The 22,166-nt window shown below is 40.7% G+C and overlaps 1 protein-coding gene across 4 annotated transcripts in view; it reads right to left on the bottom strand.

The window, feature by feature from the left end:
- Positions 1–5,542: 5,542 nt before the first annotated feature.
- The window catches only part of LOC143029894 (coiled-coil domain-containing protein 77-like), a 75,145-nt gene continuing 58,521 nt past the window's right edge, over positions 5,543–22,166 (bottom strand). For all 4 annotated transcript variants that reach the window (XM_076193071.1, XM_076193073.1, XM_076193069.1 and 1 more), the window contains exons 7-10: positions 21,531–21,623; positions 18,349–18,465; positions 16,454–16,606; positions 5,543–6,451 (exon numbers count right to left, since the gene is read on the bottom strand). In XM_076193071.1, coding sequence (XP_076049186.1) covers positions 6,281–6,451; positions 16,454–16,606; positions 18,349–18,465; positions 21,531–21,623 — 534 coding nt within the window. In that variant the 3' untranslated portion in view covers positions 5,543–6,280. The remainder of the gene's footprint in view (positions 6,452–16,453; positions 16,607–18,348; positions 18,466–21,530; positions 21,624–22,166) is intronic.

Raw genomic sequence — 22,166 nt, 5'->3', positions numbered from 1 at the left:
CAATTACAATTGCCAAGGATAACACAAAAAAGCATGTAAGCTTATTTCCATTGTGGTCCTCAGGCTTATTTCCATTGCGGTCCATTTCCAGACTTTGTCTAGGTCTTTTTGTAGTGATTTACAATCTTCCTCTGTACTTACTCTAGTAGTTTTGCATCATCTGCAAAGAAGTTCATATAACATTCCACACCATCACCCATGTCATTTATATATATAGGAAACATTATTGGAGCCAATACAGAATCTTGTGGGACTCAACTTATCATTTCTTCCCAAGTTGAGTTCTTGTCTCTAAATACCACCCTCATTTTTCTCCCGTTCAAGAAATTTTTCATCCATTCCAATAACTTTCCTTCTACTCCACCTATTGTTTAATTTTTTTTTAGTAGGCTAGCTTTTTGTGTGGTACTTAATCCCATACATACATATACCAAAGGCTTTTTCCTCCTTACAAGGGAGGTAGCAAAAAATCAAAGGCATAGAAACTATTCCCACCCATTCCATCCCCTACAAATTCCACTCCCTCTACCCTCTTATCTTTGCACCTGCCGCTTCATTGAATTGGCAATTCCCCCTCTCCATCCCCTCATGCAGAAAAGGAGAAGACGGGGAGGAATCCCTTTGGGCATTGTCAATTTATTTCTCATACATACTCCCTCACCCCCTCCTGCATCATATCATCATCCATACACAACCATTCTCCATTCACCCCTATCTTCTGTCCTTCCTCAACAGACATTTCCCTCTTTCCCAATGCCCCTTTTACTCCATCCATTCACCTCATCCTAGGTTGACCCCTCATGTTCACTTCTTCCACACTTCTATTACTAGTCTTTCTTCACTCATTCTTTCCATGTGTCTAAACCCTCCCAATACTCTTTCATCAACCCTATCTCCCAACTCCCTTTCCACCCCTGTTCTCCTAATTTCTCACTCTATCCAGCCTAGTAACCCCTATCATACTTCTTAGGCACCTCATCTCAAACACATTCAATCTTATCCTCTCTTCCTCCCTTATGTTTCAAGTTTCTGCCCAGCTGTTGGCACAATCACCCCCACATACAATCTCCTCTTAACATCCATTTTATCAATATACTTTCTACCTCTAACCCCATTCCTCCCTTTCCTGCCACATTTGCACCCAAGTATCTAAAACTATCTACTTCCTCCAGTCTCTCTCCCTTAATACCCACTTCTAGTCTCCTACCACCATCTCCCCTTGTACATCTCATCACCTTACTTTTACCCACATTTATCTTCAACTTTCTACTATCACACAGCTTCCCAAACTGTCACTAACTTCCTCAATCCCTCCTCTGATCCTGCCACAAGTGCAGTGCCATCAGCAAACAACAACTAGCTTATCTCCCACTTTTCTCCATTTTCTTTACCCATCTCCAATCCCTGACCCTTGCACCACCCCATCCATATATAAATTGAACAGCCAGGGTGACATAGCACATCCCTGACGATGTCCCAACTTTACCTCAAACCACTTACTCTCTCCATTTCTAATCCTAACACAAGCTCTACTACCTTTGCAAAAACTCTTGATTGCTTAACAGCTTTCCTCTTATCCCATATATCTGCAATACCTCCCACAGTGCCTTCCTGTTTACCTTTTCATAAGTCCATCCATCACTTTCTTGTTTTATTTCTATTAGCCTTGAGTAAAAGGAAATAAAGTTTGTGGAACATGATCTTCCATGTCTAAATCCAAATTGTTTTGGATTTAATATAGTATTCTCTTCCAAATGTTTAATCCATTTACTTTTGATAACTTTTTCACATATTTTTGCTATTGTGCTTGAAGGGAGACCAGTCTATGGTTGGTTGGATTTTCTTTGTTCCCTCCTTTGTATATTTGTACAGAGATCCTTATGAATAGCGGATAATAACCCATTATTGTCATAAAAATTTCACAGCATACTATGTATCACTATCATGCTGTGTATTGTATCACTAGCATGATACAACAGCTGCAATGAGCTATCCTTACAGCAATGGTATCTGCCAAAATATGCCCAATGGCATTTGAAAATCATCAGAAAAAAAGGGTGGGAAGACACTTGAAACATCGATTTAGGATCCATGGATTGTTATGCAACCAGAATTTTTTATTCAGGTGTGATAGTTTTCTGGAGGAATGGTTTTTATTGACAACTGAATAAAAAAAAATGAGCATTACTCCTTTCATGTATACCACAATTAGGTAAATATAATTTAGTCAACACATGCACTCTCAGGATCACAAAACAAACACTCTAAGACTGATTCCCAAACTTACTTGACTCCCCCATATTTCACCCTCCCTGACAAGTAAGAATCACTGGCATAACTGACCTCAGACTACCCTGAAACAGTTCCAACACAGAATAGGCCTAACCACAAAATCAAAGTTCCCTACATGAAATCACCACAGGAAAGGCACAAAACACTTACATCTTACACTATCCTACTTTCACCTTCCCTAGACAACAATACAATATTTTCCTTGAGTGACTTGTGGGCAAATCTGGTGGCTGATGACAATCACCTGAGAGCCCTGGACCTCCTGTAAGAGAGACCTGGGGTAATGAATTGATTGATTTGTGGGCCTGATATGACCTAACATGCATTCACTCTGCTAGGTGCTTAATCTTTTTGGAATATGGCTTGGCCAAAATTGTAACAGATAATCTAGTTGCATATCAGAAAAAAAAAAGTAAAATCCTTGTATATACATAAATGGATAAGTACATACATATATAGATATACCTAAGGCTTTTTCCCCCTTACAATGGAGGTATCCTAAAAGTAAAGACTTATATAAAATCCACTACCACCCATTCCATCCCCACATACCCCACTCCCATCCACCCCTCTCCCTCTTATCTTAGCTCCTCCTGGATGACAGGTTGTGGTGATTGGTTTGACGACGGCATCATCACCACTAGACAGTGATACTAATGATACTAGTTTTCGTCATCGCGTCGCGCACTGGGTACCTTATCAGTCCATAACACTTTCTGTCTCATGAGGTCGCCCTTTCTGTAATGTATTCGTGACCTCTGACCCCCCCCCCGAATGAACTGCGCCTTGTTTAAGGAAGGCGGGAACTTAGAAGAGGCGTATGTTTCTCACGTGTCTCCATTGGCCATTTCTCCCATACAGAGAGATTTTTAGCCAATCAAAATTAGTTGTAGGAGGAGCTTATATCATTAAGAGCTTTCTTCCTAGCCAACATCTAAGTCAAGTTCAGTCTGCTCGGACACTCAAAAGTATTCAGTTAAAGTTGTCAGAGCTCTAAACTATTATATATCAATCTAGCCTAAAGCTAAGTATAAGTGATTCGTTCAACGATCAGAGGTTACAGTTGGAACTGCAACCAGGATTCATACAAGGTCGGTGTCTATTAATTAAGTCCAGCCTCCCACACCCGCACACCCGTACACAGCACAGTCATTATTTTGACTCTGAAGTAATAATATTACAATAATAAAAGTCACATATTTTGATAAAACACTAGTCTCATTCACCACCAAATGTGAAGTGAAAACTATATGTATAAGGTCTGATCGTACTCCTTGTGATCTAAACTATCTTGGCCAGCTACCACCTACCCATCTATATATTTATATTTAGTCGTAAACAAGGAGCGCGACAAGGTCATCCTTGCATCTTGCCCACTGCCCTGGGTCAGAAGTGTCCCAAGACACAGCACATCCACAGCAAGGTCAATTCATTAAATTGGTGACCCGCTCTCTCCATCCCCTCATGCAGAAATGGAGATGGGGAGAAATCCCTTCGGGCTGCATCAATTTATTTTTCTCAAAATACTTCCTCACCCACATCCTTTCATGCATCACAGCATCATCCATACACAACCATTCTCCATTTACCCCTATCTTCTGTCTTCTCCCGTCCTTCCTCAACAGACATCATTCCCTTCTTTCCCAATGCCCATTTTACCCCATCCATCCATCTCATCCTTGGTCACCCCCTCATGTTCACTCCTTCTACCTCAGCCTTCCACACCTCTTTTACAAATCTTTTTTCACTCACTCTTTCCATATGCACAAACCATCCCAGTACTCTTTCATCCACCTCTCCCAATTCCTTTTCCACCCCCATTCTCCTCCTCACCTCCTCGTTTCTCACTCTATCCAACCTAGTAACCCCTATCATACTTCTCAGGCACCTCATCTCAAACACATTCAAACTCCTCCTCTCTTGTTCCATGTTTCTGCCCCATACAGTGCTGTTGGCACAATCACTCCTTTATACAATATCTTTTTAGCATCCATTCCCAAATGTCTATTTCTCATTACACTTTTTAATCCCCAAAGGCATTTACTTGCTTCTCTCAATCTACATTCTACCTCCACCTCCACTCCTCCCTTTCTTGCCACATTCACACCCAAGTATCTAAAACTATCCACTTCCTCCAGTCTCTCTCCATTAATACTCACTTCCAGTCTTCTGCCACTCTCTCCCCTTGTACCTCTTATCACCTTACTTTTACCCACATTTATCTTCAATTTCCTTCTTTCACACACCTTCCCAAACTCCACTAGCTTCCTCAATCCCTCCTCTGATCCTGCTACAAGTGCAGGGTTGTCAGTAAACAACAACTGGCTTATCTCCCACTTTTCTCCATTTTCTTTAACCATCTCCAATCCCTGACCCTTGCATTTACCTCTCGCACCACCCCATCCATATAAATTGAACAGCCAGGGTGACATAACACATCCCTGATGATGTCCCACCTTTACCTCACACCACTCACTCTCTCCATTTCTAATCCTAACACAAGCTCTATTATTCTCGTAAAAACTCTTGACTGCTCTTAAAAGCTTTCCTCCTATCCCATATATCTGCAATACCTCCCATGGTGCCTTTCTTTCTACCCTGTCATAAGCCTTTTCCAAATCCATAAAGGCTCAAAAAGCATCCTTACCTTTTCCTGAAGCTTTCTCAAATATCTGCCTTACCACAAAAATCTGAGCCATGGAACCCCTACCTATCCTAAACCCACACTGTTCCTCACCAATTACTTCCTCTGTTCCTCTCTTAATCCTCTCAATCAAAACCCTCCTGTAAGCCTTCCCAACTACACTCAACAAATTGATCCCTCAGAAACTACTACATTTACACTTGTCCCCTTTTCCCTTGTAAAGTGAAACTATACATGCACTCCTCCAGTCCTCCTGTACTCTACCCTCAGCAGCCCATCCAACCCAGGTGCCTTACCTATTCTCGTCATCTTAACTGCCTTAGCCTCATCTTTCCTTATTTCTCCTCCATTTTTCTCACTCCTTCACATTTAGCAACTCCCTTAAATATTCTGCCCCTCTTCTTCTTACTACCATCTCTTCCATTATTATCTCTCCATCTGCACCTTTTATTTTTCCTTTTCTTCTCTACTTGATTTGCCTCCGTTTCCTCTCTTTCTTTCCAGAACATCTTTTTATTACTTTCAAAATGGAGAAGTAAATTAATCAAATACATATTGTGGTAAAATCAGAATGAGACACTAATCAAACAACATAAAAAATCTAGTCTTTATAAGGATTCCACACATGCAATACATTATAAAACATAATAAAAATTGGAGATGTTTCTAATACAGATTAATGATGGAAAACAATACCATAAATCCATTAAGGGTCTCCCTGTATAATCTTTGGTTATGCTATATATATATATATTTCATAATATACATGTCTCAATATCATTTCTCTAGAAACAAACTTTTATATGTACACTATTACCAGACAGTTCCTCAGAAAAGTAAAATCTGAACATAATGTGTTCTTAGCCATGATACAATAGCAAATCATATCTACGAATCCACCATTACTATTCAGTACATATATACATATTTCAAAAGACCTTATAAAGGAGGGGTGGCTGAGTCAAAACATACACCCACCCTATGTCCATCTAAAAACCCTCTCAATCTTCCCTAAGTGACATAGTCCCAACCAGACTGTTGCCAGTTTCCTAGAAGCCAAGGGTCTTCTACCAGAGAGATTGATTGAATGAAACCTTTTCATTGTCTCTCCCATTTTACCTCACATGGATGAAGGATCATCCTCCTTGGTTGAAAAAATTAAATGCTCAATTGAGTGGCTAGATTTCTCAAGCTGTCATACAAAGTGTATTCTAAGTTAGTAAACTAAAGAATCTTCAGTCAAATTTCCAGCTATTTTCAAAATATTCTAGTTTTGACAATTTCTTACATAACAACTCTTCCTTCACAACTAGTCTGTTACAGTATAAATATTCACCTAAACATCTATGTATCCTGAGCTTCAGCTCCATAAACCTGATTTTCTAAACTCATGATGTTTCTTTTGGTGTCTGTAATAACTCTTTGCACAGTTCGAGTGAGGGTTGCGAGAGCTTGTAGGTCATTCAAGGACTCAAAATTTACATTTGGTGTTTCTGAAGACAAGGAGATAGTGATCTGAAAAGATTTAAATGTTTTACTTCAATAAAGATTAGGTAATAAACATTATAATCAACATATATTGCTCTCATGCTATATAATATTGTATGGAGCAGACAAAGATTATTAGGGAGACAGAAAAGAAGAAGCATAATGTTTTTTGGATTACATGTTTGAGAAATATGACAGGCATTACAAGAATAGACAGCATGAGAAATGTGGAGGTGTAGTGGAGAACAGGGCTGGGAAGAAAGCTGTTTGTGTGTATAACTGTGGGACATTATTCTGTCACTGGCTTACAGTTGTAGGAGGAAGTGGAAAGCAGTTACCCATTGTCAGTTCTCCCTGTGAGAAAAGGTGAAGGAAATATAGTTGAAGTTGATAAAAGAGAGATCTTGAGCCAGGTCCTAAGATAAAGTGACAATCTCTTGGAATGCATTTCCTGTTGGAGGTGAGAATGCTGGTAGCTTTAAAAGATGGGTGGCAAGGAGGTCATCAATAACTCCATTGCCCAGGTAACTATTTTTTTTTTTTTTTTTTTTTTTTTTGTCGTCTAGGTAGGGCAAGAGTGGGGCAGTGTGGGAAGAGGTGTTCCATGTCTTCTGTAGTGTGGTTGTATCTGGGGCAAGTTAAGTGTCTGTACCCAAGACAATTGTGTTGATACTGTTTCAATGTGGGGTGATGGCCTGAAAGCAGTCATGCCAATGAAATTCTTATTTGTCTTGGGAGTGATCTCTTACTTGAGTTGATATCTGGGGGAGTGTGATAAAGGATGGGATATGGGGGTCAGTTCAGGAGTGCTTGTTTTGTGATCTGCATGTATTTTTCTATGGATGTAATTTTAGGTACAGATGGCTGGTTAATGTAAATGTCTGAATAATATGATTGTTAGCCATGCAGCTTATAGCATCACTACTTGGATGAGAGGTTAGGAGTGGAGACAGCTCAAGGCTGCACAGCAGGTGAGTTCACAGTAAGGGTATACATTAAATTCTCATGCTTCAAAAAGTTCCTCATAAGGTTTTCTTTTATGGAGAATGTAGGAACCCTATAAGCTTGGAACAAATTCCATTTATCAATCTATACACCAAGGGCTTCTTTCCCCTTATAAGGGAGGTAGCCAGCCAAGGCATGAACCTACTTCCACCCATTTTGCTTTTGTCTACCACCTGTTTTCATCATATCTTAGTTCCTCACGGATGAAAGGTCATCCCTACCTCTTTCCCACTCCCTAGGTCAGAAACATACACACATACATTTGCTAACGGCTTTTACCCCCTCACAAGGGAGGTACCCAAAAACAAAGGCATAGAATCCACTCCCACCCATTCCATCCCCACATACTCCACATCCTCCCACTTATATCCTCCTAGATGACTGGTCATCCATGCACCTCGTCCACTGCCCTGGTTCACAATGTAGCAAAACACAGCACATCCACAGCAAGGCTGCTTCATTTAATTGGTGACCCCCCTCTCCATCCCCTCATGCAGAAAAAGAGAAGATGGGGAGAAATCCCTTCGGGCTGCATCAAAATATCATTTACACATACTCCCTAACCCCAATTCCCCACCCACTCCCTTCCATGTATCACAGCATTATCCATACACAACCATTCTCTAACCCCCCTATCTTCTGTCCTCTCTCTTCCTTCCTCAACAGACACTTCCCTTTTTCCCAATGCCTCTTTTACCCCATATATCCATCTCATCCTTGTTCATCCCCTCATGTTCACTCCTTCCACACCTCTTTTATTAATCTTTCTTCACTCATTCTTTCCATGTGTTCACACCATCCCAATACTCTTTCATCAACCCTATCTCCCAACTCCCTTTCCACCCTGGCCCTCCTCCTCACATCCTTGTTTCTCACTCTATCCTGTCTAGTAACCCCTATCATACTTCTCAGGCATTTTATCTCAATGAACACATACAAACTCCTTTCTTCCTCGGTTATGTTCCATGTTTCTGCCCCATAAAGTGCTGTCAGCACAATCACTCCTTCATACAATCTCCTCTTAGCATCCATTCCCAAATGTCTATTTCTCATTACACTTTTTAATCCCCCACGGCATTTACTTGCTTTTCTCAATCTAAATTCTACCTCCACCTCTACTCCTCCAAATGTCTATTTCTCATTATACCTTTTAATCTCCCAAGGCATTTACTTGCTCCTCTCAATCTACATTCTACCTCCACCTCTACTCCTCCCTTTCTTGCCACATTCACATCCAAGTATTTAAAACTATCCACTTTCTCCAGTCTCTTTCACTTAATACTCACTTCCAATCTGCCACATGCTTCCTTTGTACATCTCATCACCTTACTTTTACCCACATTTATCTTCAACTTCTTTCTTTCTCACACCTTCCCAAACTCTGTCATTAACTTCCTTAATCCCTCCTTTGATCCTGCCACAAGCACAGTGTCATCAGCAGACAACAACTGGCTTATGTCCCATTTTTTTCCATCTTCTTTAAGTATTCTCCAATCCCTATCCGAAAGTTGACACCTTGACATGGTGAATAGGCTTGAGAATCTTAATATTTACAAAAGCTATGTCGATAGAGAGGAAATCTCTGCAGGTTCACCCATATTGAACAGGTTTTATAAGAAAGATCAGACAAAGAGCAGCTCACACAGTTGCAGGACCCACTGCTAACTGGCACGTCCCTGATAGCAAACGGAAATTCATCATAAATATATGGGATATCGTCATAATGATGGCATGGACCATTGGGCACTCTATAGATATGTAGGGCTTCACCGAATATAATGAATAAGGTGACACCAGAGAAATATCTCACCAGAAACCAGTTGGCAGAGAGGCGAGATCACTCCCAAAAACCTCTTCATAGCAACTATGAATAGCACAACCAAAACAAAACTGGGTGTTCCTGTTGGATCATTGTCTCCCAAAGGTCCAACTACAATGCCCTGTGTGCTTATGGGCAGTGTGCCACCAAATATAAGTAAGCCCTGTCCAAGCAGATCCAAGTCTTGGACATTAAACAACATGAAGAAAATGAAGATCTATACTTACAATGTAAGAACTCTCTCATAAGACCACAGGCTGGAGAGTTTAATGGAAGAACTAGACAACATCAAGTAGGACATTGTAGGACTGAGCGAAGTCTGAAGAGTGGAAGAAAAGCTGATACAATTACAAGATGGTCACCACCTGTTCTATAGAGGTGAGGACAAAGAAAGATCTAGTGGAGTAGGATTCTTGATAAATCGAGAGGTTGCTGGTAACGTAGTCAAGTTCAGTAGTTTATCAGACAGGGTAGCTTGGATTGTGATTAGGCTGTGTAAAAGGTACACTCTAAAATAGTTCAGGTTTATGCACCAACTTCACAGAGTTCAGAAGATGAAATTGAGTCCTTCTATGGTGATTTAAGTCAGGTAATGGATCAAGAGTACATGTTGGTAATAGGAGACTTTAATGCTAAAGTGGGGAAAATGGGAGATGAGTTGTGCATTGGGAAGTTTGGAGTAGGTGAAACAAATAACAGAGGTGAGATGTTAGTCAATTTTGCAGAGAACTACAACATGAGGATAATGAATAATTTCTTCAAAAAGCATGTAGGTTGTAAATGGACCTGGAGAAGTCCAAATGGAACAACACAGAACAAAGTAGATTTCATATTAGGAGATGAGAGCAACAGCGTTAGCAATGTTAGTCATAAATAAAGTCAATGTAGGTAGTGACCATAGAATGGTAGGTTGCACAGCTAAATTAAATTTCAAAGCTGAGAAATAAACTAGTTTTAAAAAAGAACATCAGCCTTACAAAGGTTAAGGATAATAATAAGAAATTTCAGTTAGAAATTAAAAATAGATTAGAAGCTCTAAGAACTAACGAGGACACCGTTGAAGATATAAATTTGAATTTTGAGAATATCATTACAGAATCGGCAGAGAAAGTAGGAAGTACAAAAAGTATTTGAGAAAACAAATACTCCAGAGCTACAAACGACTTAATTAAAAGGACCATGCAGATTAAAAGCAGGAGATATGAAATAGAAAGAGTAGACGTACACAAGCTTATCAACAAAAGGCTGAGATCAGAGAAAAGAAAGAGAAACATGAATGAAATAGAGGAAACTATTCGGAAAGGCAAAATTATTAAAGGGACTGAGCACAGACATGCCTTAGGAAGACAGCAAATGAGAAATCATCAAATGCAGAGACAGAATGGTAGTTGAGTCAGTAAATTCATCTGTAGACATTAGTAATGTACCAGAGAGTACAAAGGAAGAAGCAGAATTTGCTCTAAAAAGTATGAAATGAGGAAAAGCACTTGGGGAAGATGGCATATCGATATATTTGTTGAAAGACACAGGGAAAGAAGTTTATATTAAGTTAGCTCAATTGTACACCTAGTGCTTATGTCAAGAAAGCGTTCCTGAATCATGGTGCAATGCTAGAGTGATTTTGCTTCATAAAAAAGGAGACCAGAAGGACCTTAGTAGCTTGGTCACCCCCTCATGATAATGAAATAAAAAGACGCATTACAACTGGTTGGAAAATGTTTGGTAAGTATAATAAAATCCTAAAAGGCTCTCTACCTTTATGTTTGAAACAAAGTTTAAAATCAATGCATTCTGCCAGCAAAAATTTATGGGTGTGAGACTTGGAAACTGAGGAAGGCGATGGAAACAAACCTAAGGATTGCACAGAGGAGAATGGAGAGATCAATGATGGGAATAACGCTGAAAGACCGAAAGAGAATAAGTTGGATGAGAGAGCAGACTCGAGTGAAAAATAATGTGGAGGCAATAAAAGAGAGGAAGCGGAATGGGGGAGGTAAGTTAGTAAGAACGACTGATGAGCAATGGAGCAAATGTGTTACTGAGTGGATGCTGCGAGATAGTAAGCATGGAAGAGGGAGGCTGGACAGAAGGTGGAGAGAAGAGACTGAGAAGTTTGCAGGAGTGATGTGGCAGAAGTTGGCATGGTCATGTGAATCATAGAATGCTATGAAGGAGGCCTTTGTTCAGCAGTGGACTCAGGATGGCTGATTTGATTGACTGATTGATTCTCCAATCTCTCGCTCATTACCCTTGCATTTATCTCTTGCACCACCCCATCCTGTCTACCCTGTCTTAAGCCTTTTCCAAATCCTTACCTTTTCCTAAAGCTTTCTCACATATCTGCCTTACTACAAAAATCTGATCCATGCAACCCCTACCTGTCCTATACTTACACTATTCCTCACCAATTACTCCCTCTGTTCCTCTTCTAATCCACTCAATCAAAACCCTCCCATAAGCCTTCCCAACTACACTCAACAAACTGATCCCTCTGAAACTACTACACTCACACTTGTCCCCTTTTCCCTTGTAAAGCGGAACTATACAGGCACTCCTCCAGTCCTCCAGCACTCTACCCTCTTTTAGACAAACATTAAACAACCTCACCAGCCAGTCCACCATCACTGTACTTCCCTTTTTTAGACACTCCGTATGACACCCATCCAACCCAGGTGCCTTACCTGCTCTCATCATTTTAATAACTACTTTCACCTCATCTTTCCTTATTTCTCCATTTTCCTCATTCGTCATTGTCATTTTCTTAGTGCTTCCCATTGCAACTACCTTTCCCTCGGGTAGCCAAAAAACAAAGGCATAAAATCATTCCATCCCACATACTCTACTCCCATTCACCTCCCTCCCTCCCTCTTATCTTGGTTAGTCCTGGATGACAGGTCATCCATGCATCTTGTCCACTGCCCTGGGTCAGAAGCTGTGTCCCAAGACACAGCACATCCACAGCAAGGCCGCTACATTAAATCGGCGACCCCCTCCTCTCCATTCCTTCATGCAGAAAAAAGAGAAGATGGGGAGAAATCCCTTTAGGCAGCATCAAATTATTTTTTCACACATACTCCCTCACCCCCCATCCCCCACCCACTCCTTTTCATGTATTTCAGCATCATCCATATACAACCATTCTCCATTCACCCACATTCACTTCACATTTATCAACTCCCTAAAATACTCTGCCCATCTTCCTCTTACTGCCTTCTCTTCCATTATCATCTCTCCATCTGCACTTTTAACCTTTTCTTCTCTACTTGATTTGCCTTCTCTTCCTCTCTTAATTTCCTTTAAAATATCTTTTTATTACTTTCAAAATTTTGTCATACTCTTAACCCATTTCACATCTGCTCTCCTCTTTTCCTCCTTTATCTTATAATTTACTTCTCTTTTCTTTGTACTTCTCATATGATTCGCTCATCCTACTTTGTAACCAATCTGTGAATGCTCATTTCTTCTCTTCTACAACCTTCTTTGCTTCCTCATCCCACCACTCACTACCCTTCCTTCTATTTCCTCCCATCCTCTTTGTTCCACACACCAACTTTGTACACCTCGTGACTCCTTCCTTGAAATATTCCCATTCCTCCTTCACTCCTAGTTCTACTCTATCCTTCACTCCCACTCCTGTCTCAGCCTCTTCTTGTAATCCTTCTCCTTTTCTTTCTTATTTAAGGAGTTAACTGTAAGCACCTCCCTACCTTCTGTCCTGCTCCTCTTTCTTCATCTGTCTCCCATTCTCAACTTACCTTCCACCAGAAAATGATCTGACCCCTACCCTCTCCCCTTAAAACATGTACATCCAAAACTCTTCCTACTCTACTCCTGGTTACCACTATGTAGTCCATTGAAACCCTATCTACCACCCTTCCATCCACCACCCTCTTCCATGTGTAATGCTTGACTTTCTTCCTAAACACTGTATTTGCTATCATCAACTCTCCCTCTAGACACATCTCCACTACAATTTTTTCCTGAAACTCCATATTTCCCAACCACTCTCTTTATTTGTTCATTTCCTACCTTAGCATTAACATATCTCAATACCATTACATTGACATTTCTTCCTAAACCCTCTATGCACTAATTTAAATCTATCCAAAAATGCCTCACTTTCCTCTACACTTTTCTATCAGGCCCATATGCACTTACAAACACCCACATCTCCCTTCCCATTTTCACTTTCATCCACATTAACCACTTCAGTACCATGACACCTACATTGGCATCATGAGGCGAGTGGATACGCGAGGATGCCGGCGTTGGTGTTTTGGTTATATATACTGTAAATATGTATATTTTGTAGTTGCACATGAGTTACCCCAGATTCTGTGAACTGGTTTGATCACATTTTCAGTGTTTATTATTACTCATAGTAATAGAGAATGAGTAATACAGCAGTGACTTTATATTTTATAATGCAAGTAGTGTGATGCATCTTTCATATGGCAGCCAATGCTGCACACAAGAATTTGACTCATACTGAAGTGGTTAACCTTGAAGAAACTTCCTTCAACTCCACCACACATTTACCTATCTCTTCACTTACCAGTATAGCCATCCCTTCTCTCCCTTGTCCTCTCTTCACTCCTGACACCCTTCCAACTACACTCTGTAACACATCTATGCATGTTAAAAGACCTAAACCTTAGGGGTTCTGGTTGGAAAACTCTTCCCAGACTCTCTCATGCCTTTGCTTTTTTTTTTTAGGGATGTCCCCTTTGGGGCTATAGAGAGTAGGATGCCTAGTCCTATCCTCATCCCTTTTTTGTCTCCTTTTATGATTCAAATGGGAACACTCAGCGGCAGTATTCTTCTCTCCTACCCCAAGGTCTGACAAAATAAGGAAATGAATATTCAGAGAAATGGTACAGGACAGTTTCACTTTCATCCACATTAACCTTGAAGAAACCTCCTTCAACTCCACTACATGTTTACCTATCTCTTCCCTTACCAGTATAGCCACCCCTTCTCTCCCTTATCCTCTCTTCACTCCTGACACCCTCCCAACTACACTCCCAAACTCACACTTGCCCCTCCCTCTCAACTTAGTTTCACTCAATGCCAATACATCCATCTTTCTACAGGGAGAAGTATGCCTAGTCCTAATCTCTGTCCTGTTTTTGTCACCTCTTATGACTCAAGTGGGAAGACTTGGTGGTAGCATTCTTTCCCCCTACCACAGGGGGGATACAAAAGTAGTCCTGTTTTATAATACTATATGGGACAGAGACTTGGAATTTAAGGGAAGCAGAAAGGGAGAGCCTAAATGTGTTTGAAATGAAATGTTTAAGTGGTATGGTGGAAGTTACAAAGATTGATAAAGCAAGAAATGAGGAAGTGAGACAGAGAGGGGGATAAAAAGGGAGGTGGCAGGTAGGGTTAATCAAAGAATACTAGGATGATTTGGGCATGTGGAAGAGTGAAGGACTAGCAATAAAAAAGTGTAGAAGGCAGAGGTGAATGGAATGAACCTGAGGAGAAGACAGCATTGGATGGATGAATTGGGTGAAGGGGCCTTGGGTACACAGGAAATGTCTGTTGAACAGGGAAGGGAGAGGGTAAGAGATAGGTATGAGTGGAGATTGGTTGCAAATGGATGATAAACTGATGCAACTTGAAGGAATTTCTTCTTGTTTGTTCTATAATTTTTTGAGTGGATGAGGGAGGGGGTAGTAATGTAGAGATGCTGTATCTTGCTGCATTGCTTCTGACCTGAGCAGTGGTTTGGGGACAGAAGTGACACTTCATCCACAAAGAGCTAAGATAGAAGAGATGCCCTTTATATGGGTTTATGGACTTTTGGGATATGTATGTACATATATAGTTCTGTACTTGACAGTCAAATTGTATTTTATATTTTGGTAGCAACAATTAACACTTCTATCCTTGGGGTTAAAAGTGATCAGCATTTATTTTGACACAGCCTGAAGGAATCCTCCTCATCTCTATCTTTTTTTTTTTTTTTGCATGAGGGGGCAAGGAGGAAGGGTCAGTGTAAAAGAAGCAACCCTGCAGTGTATGCACTGTGTCTTGCTGCATTGCTTCTGACACCTGGCAGTGTCCAAGAGATAGGGATGACCTTTCATCTACTAGGTGCTAAAATGAGAGGGAAAAAATGGGTGGTGGATAGGAGTGAAATGGATAGAAGTGAGTACATGACTTGACTGGCTACCTCCCTTATAAGGGGAAGAGGCCCTTGGAGATTTTTTTCTAACCAGAAAACAATGTAGCATGATTCTGGTCTATAGGGATGTCAGTATAGTCCATGAGATATTGACTAAATAAAACTTATTCAGTTAATACACCATACAGGGCTGTCAAATTGTATGTTACTTTGTAAACTTAGGTCTCTTAATCCAACACTCACCAACCACCACTTGGGTGGACCTTTGGGCCCAGGACATAAACCCACTTTGGGAATTAGTATTTTATGTCCTGGGTCAATTCTTGAAGTGGATTTATGTCCTGGGCCCAAATATCCACACAAATGGGGGTTGGTGAGTAGAGAACGAGGTGTATAACAGTTCCACAATTACTCTGACACTATCCTTCAGTCTCCTGATAACTGTACAAAACCCTCCTGACTCATTATGAACTATAGAGTAGTTCTGAGTTTGACCCTCTGTATCCTACCATTACTAACTATTATGATATATCACACATCACGACACAATCCATATTTCCAAACAATAAACACCTGACTCAGATAACGCAACACATCATAACAAGCTATATTGCATCATTGTCCAGCAAGGATTACTGACACAAGCACCAAATGTCACCAGACAGTTCATTAACCTTTCATTATGTCTACCAAGCTACATTATTGTAACTCCACTACATGCACCATGTCTAGACACATCCACAAATAATACTACTAAACCCATTACAATGCAACTAATACACATATATTATTATTATCACAGACACATTTCCTATGTGACAATCTACACCAAATGTGCTTACCTAAGCTTATTCCCCTATATAATGGGCCATTTGCCAGAGGAGAGGAGCCTGGGGGAGACACTCTCCCTAGACACGATAGGGTAGACTAGACTAGAGATTATATCCCCAAGCTGTAATCCCAGATCTCTGTTAAATAAACCAAGAAATCCCAGAGAGGGTTTATCTGACCTCGCTAAGCCCACTACGTAGCCCCAACCTTTTAATGGGTACACCCTCAAAATGTATATTACCTTGTACAACAGTTTCACAATTACTCGGATATTTTCCTTCAGCCTCTTGAGATCAGCACAAAATCCCTTTGACTCATTGTGCCGACGCTGGTCCAACCTGCTGTACTGTTTCTTCATTAAATCTAACTGGGCATTCAGCTTGGAGACACGCTTCTGGAATAGAAAGGATAACTTGTTTATGTACAATGAAGACCAAGTTACCCAGTAACAATCTGCAGGAATAAACCAATCTCATATCCTATCTCTGATTTTTTTTTTTTTTTTTTTTTTTTACTTATTTTGTTTAATTTGGTTTAGACATTTTTCCCTTGAATTCTCCAATGTTCAAGAAGTCTTGGACCAGCAATGAGAACCTACATAAGGTGGTTATGCAAGAAGGATATCCAGAGGGAATCACCTCCCATCTGCTTGTCTTCATAGCCTGTCAACAGTTACCTCCATCTGAAGGTGCAGACCCAAAGGACTGGCCCTCAGTTTCAAGACTATGCCCAAGGTCTATCAATAAACTTCAACATCTTCAGCTGAGGTTTGGAATCCCTTATTGTTCATGATGTATATAAGTGATTTGGACAATGGGATTAATAGTGATGTTGGAAGTTTACATACATATACCAAGGCTTTTTTTCCCCTTACAAGGGAGGTAGCTAAAAAGGAAAAGGCATAAAATCATTCCCACCCATTCCATCCCTGAATACACTCCACACCCCTCCACCCTCCCTCTCATCTTAGCACCTCCTGGATGACGAGTCATCCCTGCACCTTGTCCACTGCCCTGGGTCAGAAGCAGTGTCGCAAGACACAGCACATCTGCAGCAAGGCCGCTTCATTAAATCTGGGACCTTCCCTCTCCGTCCCCCCATGCATAAAAGGAGAAGACGGGGAGAAATCCCTTCGGGCTGCATCAAATTTTGCTCACACATACTACCTCACCCCCCATCTCCTCGCCCATTCCACCTCATGCATCACAACATCATCCATATACAACCATTCACCCCTGTCTTCTGTCCTCTCCCGTCCTTCCTCAACAGACATTCCCCTCTTCCCCAAAATAGGATGCCATATAAGGTCTGGGGAAGACATTGGGATAATGCAGGAGGATCTTAACAAATAATTTGCATGATAGGTGATATGGCGAAGAAACTTCAATATCTCAAAGTGCAGTGTGTTAAATCTACATTTATATACATATACATATACCAAATGTTGTTTTTTTTTCTTAGAAGGGAGGTAACCAAAGCACAAAGGCATAAAATCCACCCCCACCCATTCCATCCCCACATACTTCACTCCCATTCACCCCCTCCCTCCCTCTTATCTTGGCTCCTCCTGGATGACGGGTCACCCATGCATCTCACCCACTGCCCTGGGTCAGAAGCAATGTAGCAAAACACAGCACATCCACAGCAACACTGTTTCATTTAATCAAAGAGCCCCCTTTCTGTCCCCTCATGCAGAAAAAGAGAAGACCCTCAGTGTCTGGACTGTGCCTAAGATTCTCTGGCAACTTCAACTATATTTCCTCCACCTTTTCACAGAAGAAGAGTTGACAACTAGCAACTGCTCCTCTCTTTTTACTACTGTAACTTGGTAACATAGAAACTGCCCTAAACTAATACAACAAAGAGAACAATCCAAAGTTTCTTCCCAAAGTGACCTATGGGAGGGCCCAATGATTGTTGTTAGTCAGTATGGGGCTGTGGGTTTCCAGCAGGTAAAACTCAAGGAAACTATTATCATTACCTGTGTTCCTCACCTAATCCTCTCAATTAACACCTTCCCATATGGAGGAGAAAGCCTTCAGTATACATCTACATATGTGATTATGCAAGGGAAAACCCACGATCAGTATCAGGATTACAAGAGAATGACTCTAAAAAGTGGTCATGGTACTTTACCTTGTATAATCTAGATGCTGCCTCCCTCTTCTCTTTCAACATGCAGGCCTCCTGCTCGAGCTTAATGCACTGGTTCTCATACAGGTTCCTAAGGTCTTCTGTTTCAGATAACTCCTTCTGTCAAACCAAACACAAAAGAAGACATTAATAATTTCAGTGCAATACCCATTTTCACATACACCATTTCATCAAAATGCATAATTTTTTACTGATTCCTACAATACCAATTTTCCTATGTTAATACAAAAATATCTACATTGCACAATAAAGATAATCCTTTGCTTCAGATCTCTCTTGCAAGAGAACTGTGGACCCCACAAATTTGGCTACAGCCATCTAGTTGGTCCATAGTTCACTCAGGAAAAGATTTTGTAGTGTTATTTTAATATGGTAAGTGTTGGGCAATGTAAAATAATGTGTTCAATGTTGTGGTAAGTGAATCAGAGACATATGGAGTCTTCTGCTAGGCCTATTGCACTGGCACTGTATTAGTGCAGGGTAATGACTTGTGCAAGCAGGTAAGTATTACTTTAGTATATCTTGAGAGTCTGTTGAGGAAGGAAGGGAGAAGGCAGAAGATGGAGGAGAGTGGAGGATGGCTGTGTATGGATGATACTGTGATACATGGAAGGGAATGGGTAGGGAATGTGGAGGGGGGGGTTAGGGAGTGGTTAAGTGTGAATGATGTTTTGATGCAGCTCAAAGGGATTTCTCTCCATCTTTAATGTTACTGCATGAGGGGATGGAGAGGGGGGTCACATTAAATGAAGCAGCTTTGCTGTGGATGTGCTGTGTTTTGTTGCATTGCTTCTGACCCAGGGCAATGGGCAAGATGCAGGGATGACCTGTCATCCAGGAGGAGCCAAGATGATAGGGAGGGAACGGAAGGAGTGGTGGTGAATGGGGATGGAATGGGTAGGGATGCAATGGGTGGGAGTGAAATTATGCCTTTTGATTTTGGTTACCTCCTTTGTAAGGGGAAAAAGCCCTTGGTATGTATGTCTTAAGAGTATTTTCTCTTCTGAATTCATGTTGGTCTTGACAGCAGTATTAGCTTTATGATCTGTAAGCTCATGTATCTGTGGCTTATCTTTCTGTAAAGATTTGTGGGAAACTATAAAAAAAAGTCATGAAGGATGTGCGAGTAGCATGATGCAGGTATTTGTTTCTCATGTATCCCATGGATTTAGGTTGTTATTGCTATTGTCATTCCCTAGACTGTCTGGCTAAGCAGTCACATCTCCCTGAGGAACACTATGGCTGGAATGGAGTTTTCCCAAAAATACCTAGTAGAATGTATATTGTGTTGTTGGTATGCATGATTGTGTACAATGCAGTCTTCCATAATGTGTTGTATAGTATGGGGTCGAGTGTTGCATCCTGGACAGTTATTTGTGATGCAGTCATCCAGCCTGTTCTGGTAACTTGGAAGGGCTGGATGGTATGGCAGCATCTACGTTGTGGAACCACCCCCCAACCACAAGAGTTGGGGCTAAACTGCCACAAGAAGCCCTTACCACCACAAGGTGGCACTGATCCCTGGGTTGAGTTTGTGTGATGTGATGTTTCAAGAACTCTAGCACAGAACTGTATATTAATCATTCCAGGTATCCGTGAGCACTCCCCTTCCCATATATCACACCCTAGGTATTCTATAATTGTATCACTGTTAAGACATTTAATTTTTTTTTTTAAAGTATTTCAGGAGTGCCAATATATGCATGTTGCCACTATGAAGAAGGACATGTATTTACCCAGTTGTATTCTACAGGAAGGAGAGCTATGCTCATGGTGTCCCATCTTTGTATCTCACAACATCTAGTTTGTTCTTAAATTCATGTATGTTGTTTGCACACAATATTGTTTTGTCCAATTTGTTCCAGAAATCCACCATTCTGTGTGTGTATGTATTTACCTAGTTGTATTTTACAGGAAGAGAGCTATGCTCGTAGTGACCCACTTTTGTATCTTTCAGCATCCAGTTTGATCTTAAATTCTTGTATATTTTTTGCACTCACTGTTTCTTCATTCAGTTTGTGTGTGTGTGCGTGTGTGGTATAAGAGTGTTTGTGATAAAGAGCCATGGTATGTATTTACATAGTTGTATTTACCTAGTTGTATTCTACGGGAAGGGGAGCTATGCTTGTGGTGACCCGTCTTTGTATCTTGCAACATCTAGTTTCTTCTTAAATTCATGTATGGTGTTTGCACACACTTTCTTCTTTGTTCCAGGGTTGGTAGTTCCAGTTTAGACAATCTTTGCTCATATATCAATTTTGAAAGTGTTGGGGCCATCTTTGTAGTTGCTCTTTGGATTCTTTCTATTTTCCTTATATTCTTTTTTGTAATGGGTGTCCATAGTGTTGCTGCATACTCCAATCTTGTTCTTATCAGTGTGACTAGTATTTTCTTTATCATTTCCTCATCCAAGTAATTAAAAGCCATCTTTACTGATCTTAACAAATTGTAGGTTTCTCCAACTATTTTTTTTATCTGCTTGTCTGAGGACATGTCTTTGGTGGTGATTACTCCTAGGTCCAGATGATAAGTGTGGCTGTGGCTTGGTTGGGGCTATTTTGAGTCTGTGGTGAACCAGGTGTTGAGTGTGTTGAGGTCTGGCTGTAGTATTTCTGCAGCTCTGTCTGCATTACGATGTGTGCATGTAATTGTCATGTCATCTACATAAGAAGAAATTTGTATTTCTCAGGTGTGGGTATATCATGTATGTATAGATTAAAGGGTATGGGGGATAGGACTGAACCCTGAGGTGCTCCACTCCTAAAATTTCTGGTGTGTAATGATTTGACATTATATAACACATAGGCATTTCTACCTGCCAAATTAATTAGCCAGCCATCTTTTAGTTTTATTGTACATGTCTGGTTGTCAGCTCTCCTGATATGAAAAGATCCTAGACCTGGTCCAGAGATTGAATGTCAGTGCCTGAAACTCCTTAGGGCTGCACATACATATGGAGGAAATTGATGGGTTTCAAAGATGGGAAGCTAGATTATTCTCTCAGCCATCCATATTGCAAAACCACCATTGGCAATCATTGGTCCCTCACAAATAATTATTATATGAAACACATTTCACTACTCCTTTCTCTTATACCCTAAGTACAGCAGAAACAATGACAAGAGCTACATTTGTGAAAGTCCACAAAGCTTATCATATCTCACCTTAAGTGTTTCATTTTCTCTTCGCAAATCCTTTAACTCACAAGTACTTTTAATTTTGTTTAAATCAGGAAAACTTCCAGACTGATGTATCACCTGTAATATTGAATATTCATGAATGTTAACAAATACTGCAATGAGTACCTGTGGATTGTAATGGATCCATTAATATACATATATGTACCAAAGAGAATCTTTCCTATTACAAGAGAAGGGGCCACGTCAAACCATACACCCACTCCATATCCATCCAAAACCCACTTTCACACCTTCCATCCCAGGACTTTTCCTCCTTATTGTGGTATAGTGTAGGACTAATACAAACTAGTGCAAGGGTGGAGCACTGTGTGCCTGACCCCCAGACGCTCCCCACTACAAGGACCTCATTCATAGACCTATCAAAGCTCTCGTTATGTATGTGTGCTTACAAAACCTAGCACCTTCACCCACGGGCAGTTGCTCTGTAGACCTTTTGGGTACTTGACATGCCCCCTTTGCATGCATAACCACAAATCGTACCACCTGTTTTACTGCTGCCCCTTGCAACATGCTTCCAACCACTTATACGGGACATAAATCAACCTGACACCCATCCAAAGCCTATTCATTGTTCCTCCTGTCTCAGCACCTTGAATCAAG

Source organism: Oratosquilla oratoria, chromosome 11 (assembly GCF_046742065.1).
Source record: "Oratosquilla oratoria isolate Oo_2021 chromosome 11, ASM4674206v1, whole genome shotgun sequence".
NCBI classification, from domain to species: domain Eukaryota; kingdom Metazoa; phylum Arthropoda; class Malacostraca; order Stomatopoda; family Squillidae; genus Oratosquilla; species Oratosquilla oratoria.
The sequence above is the reverse complement of the archived record's forward strand: the minus strand, read 5'-3'. Positions and strand labels throughout refer to the sequence as shown.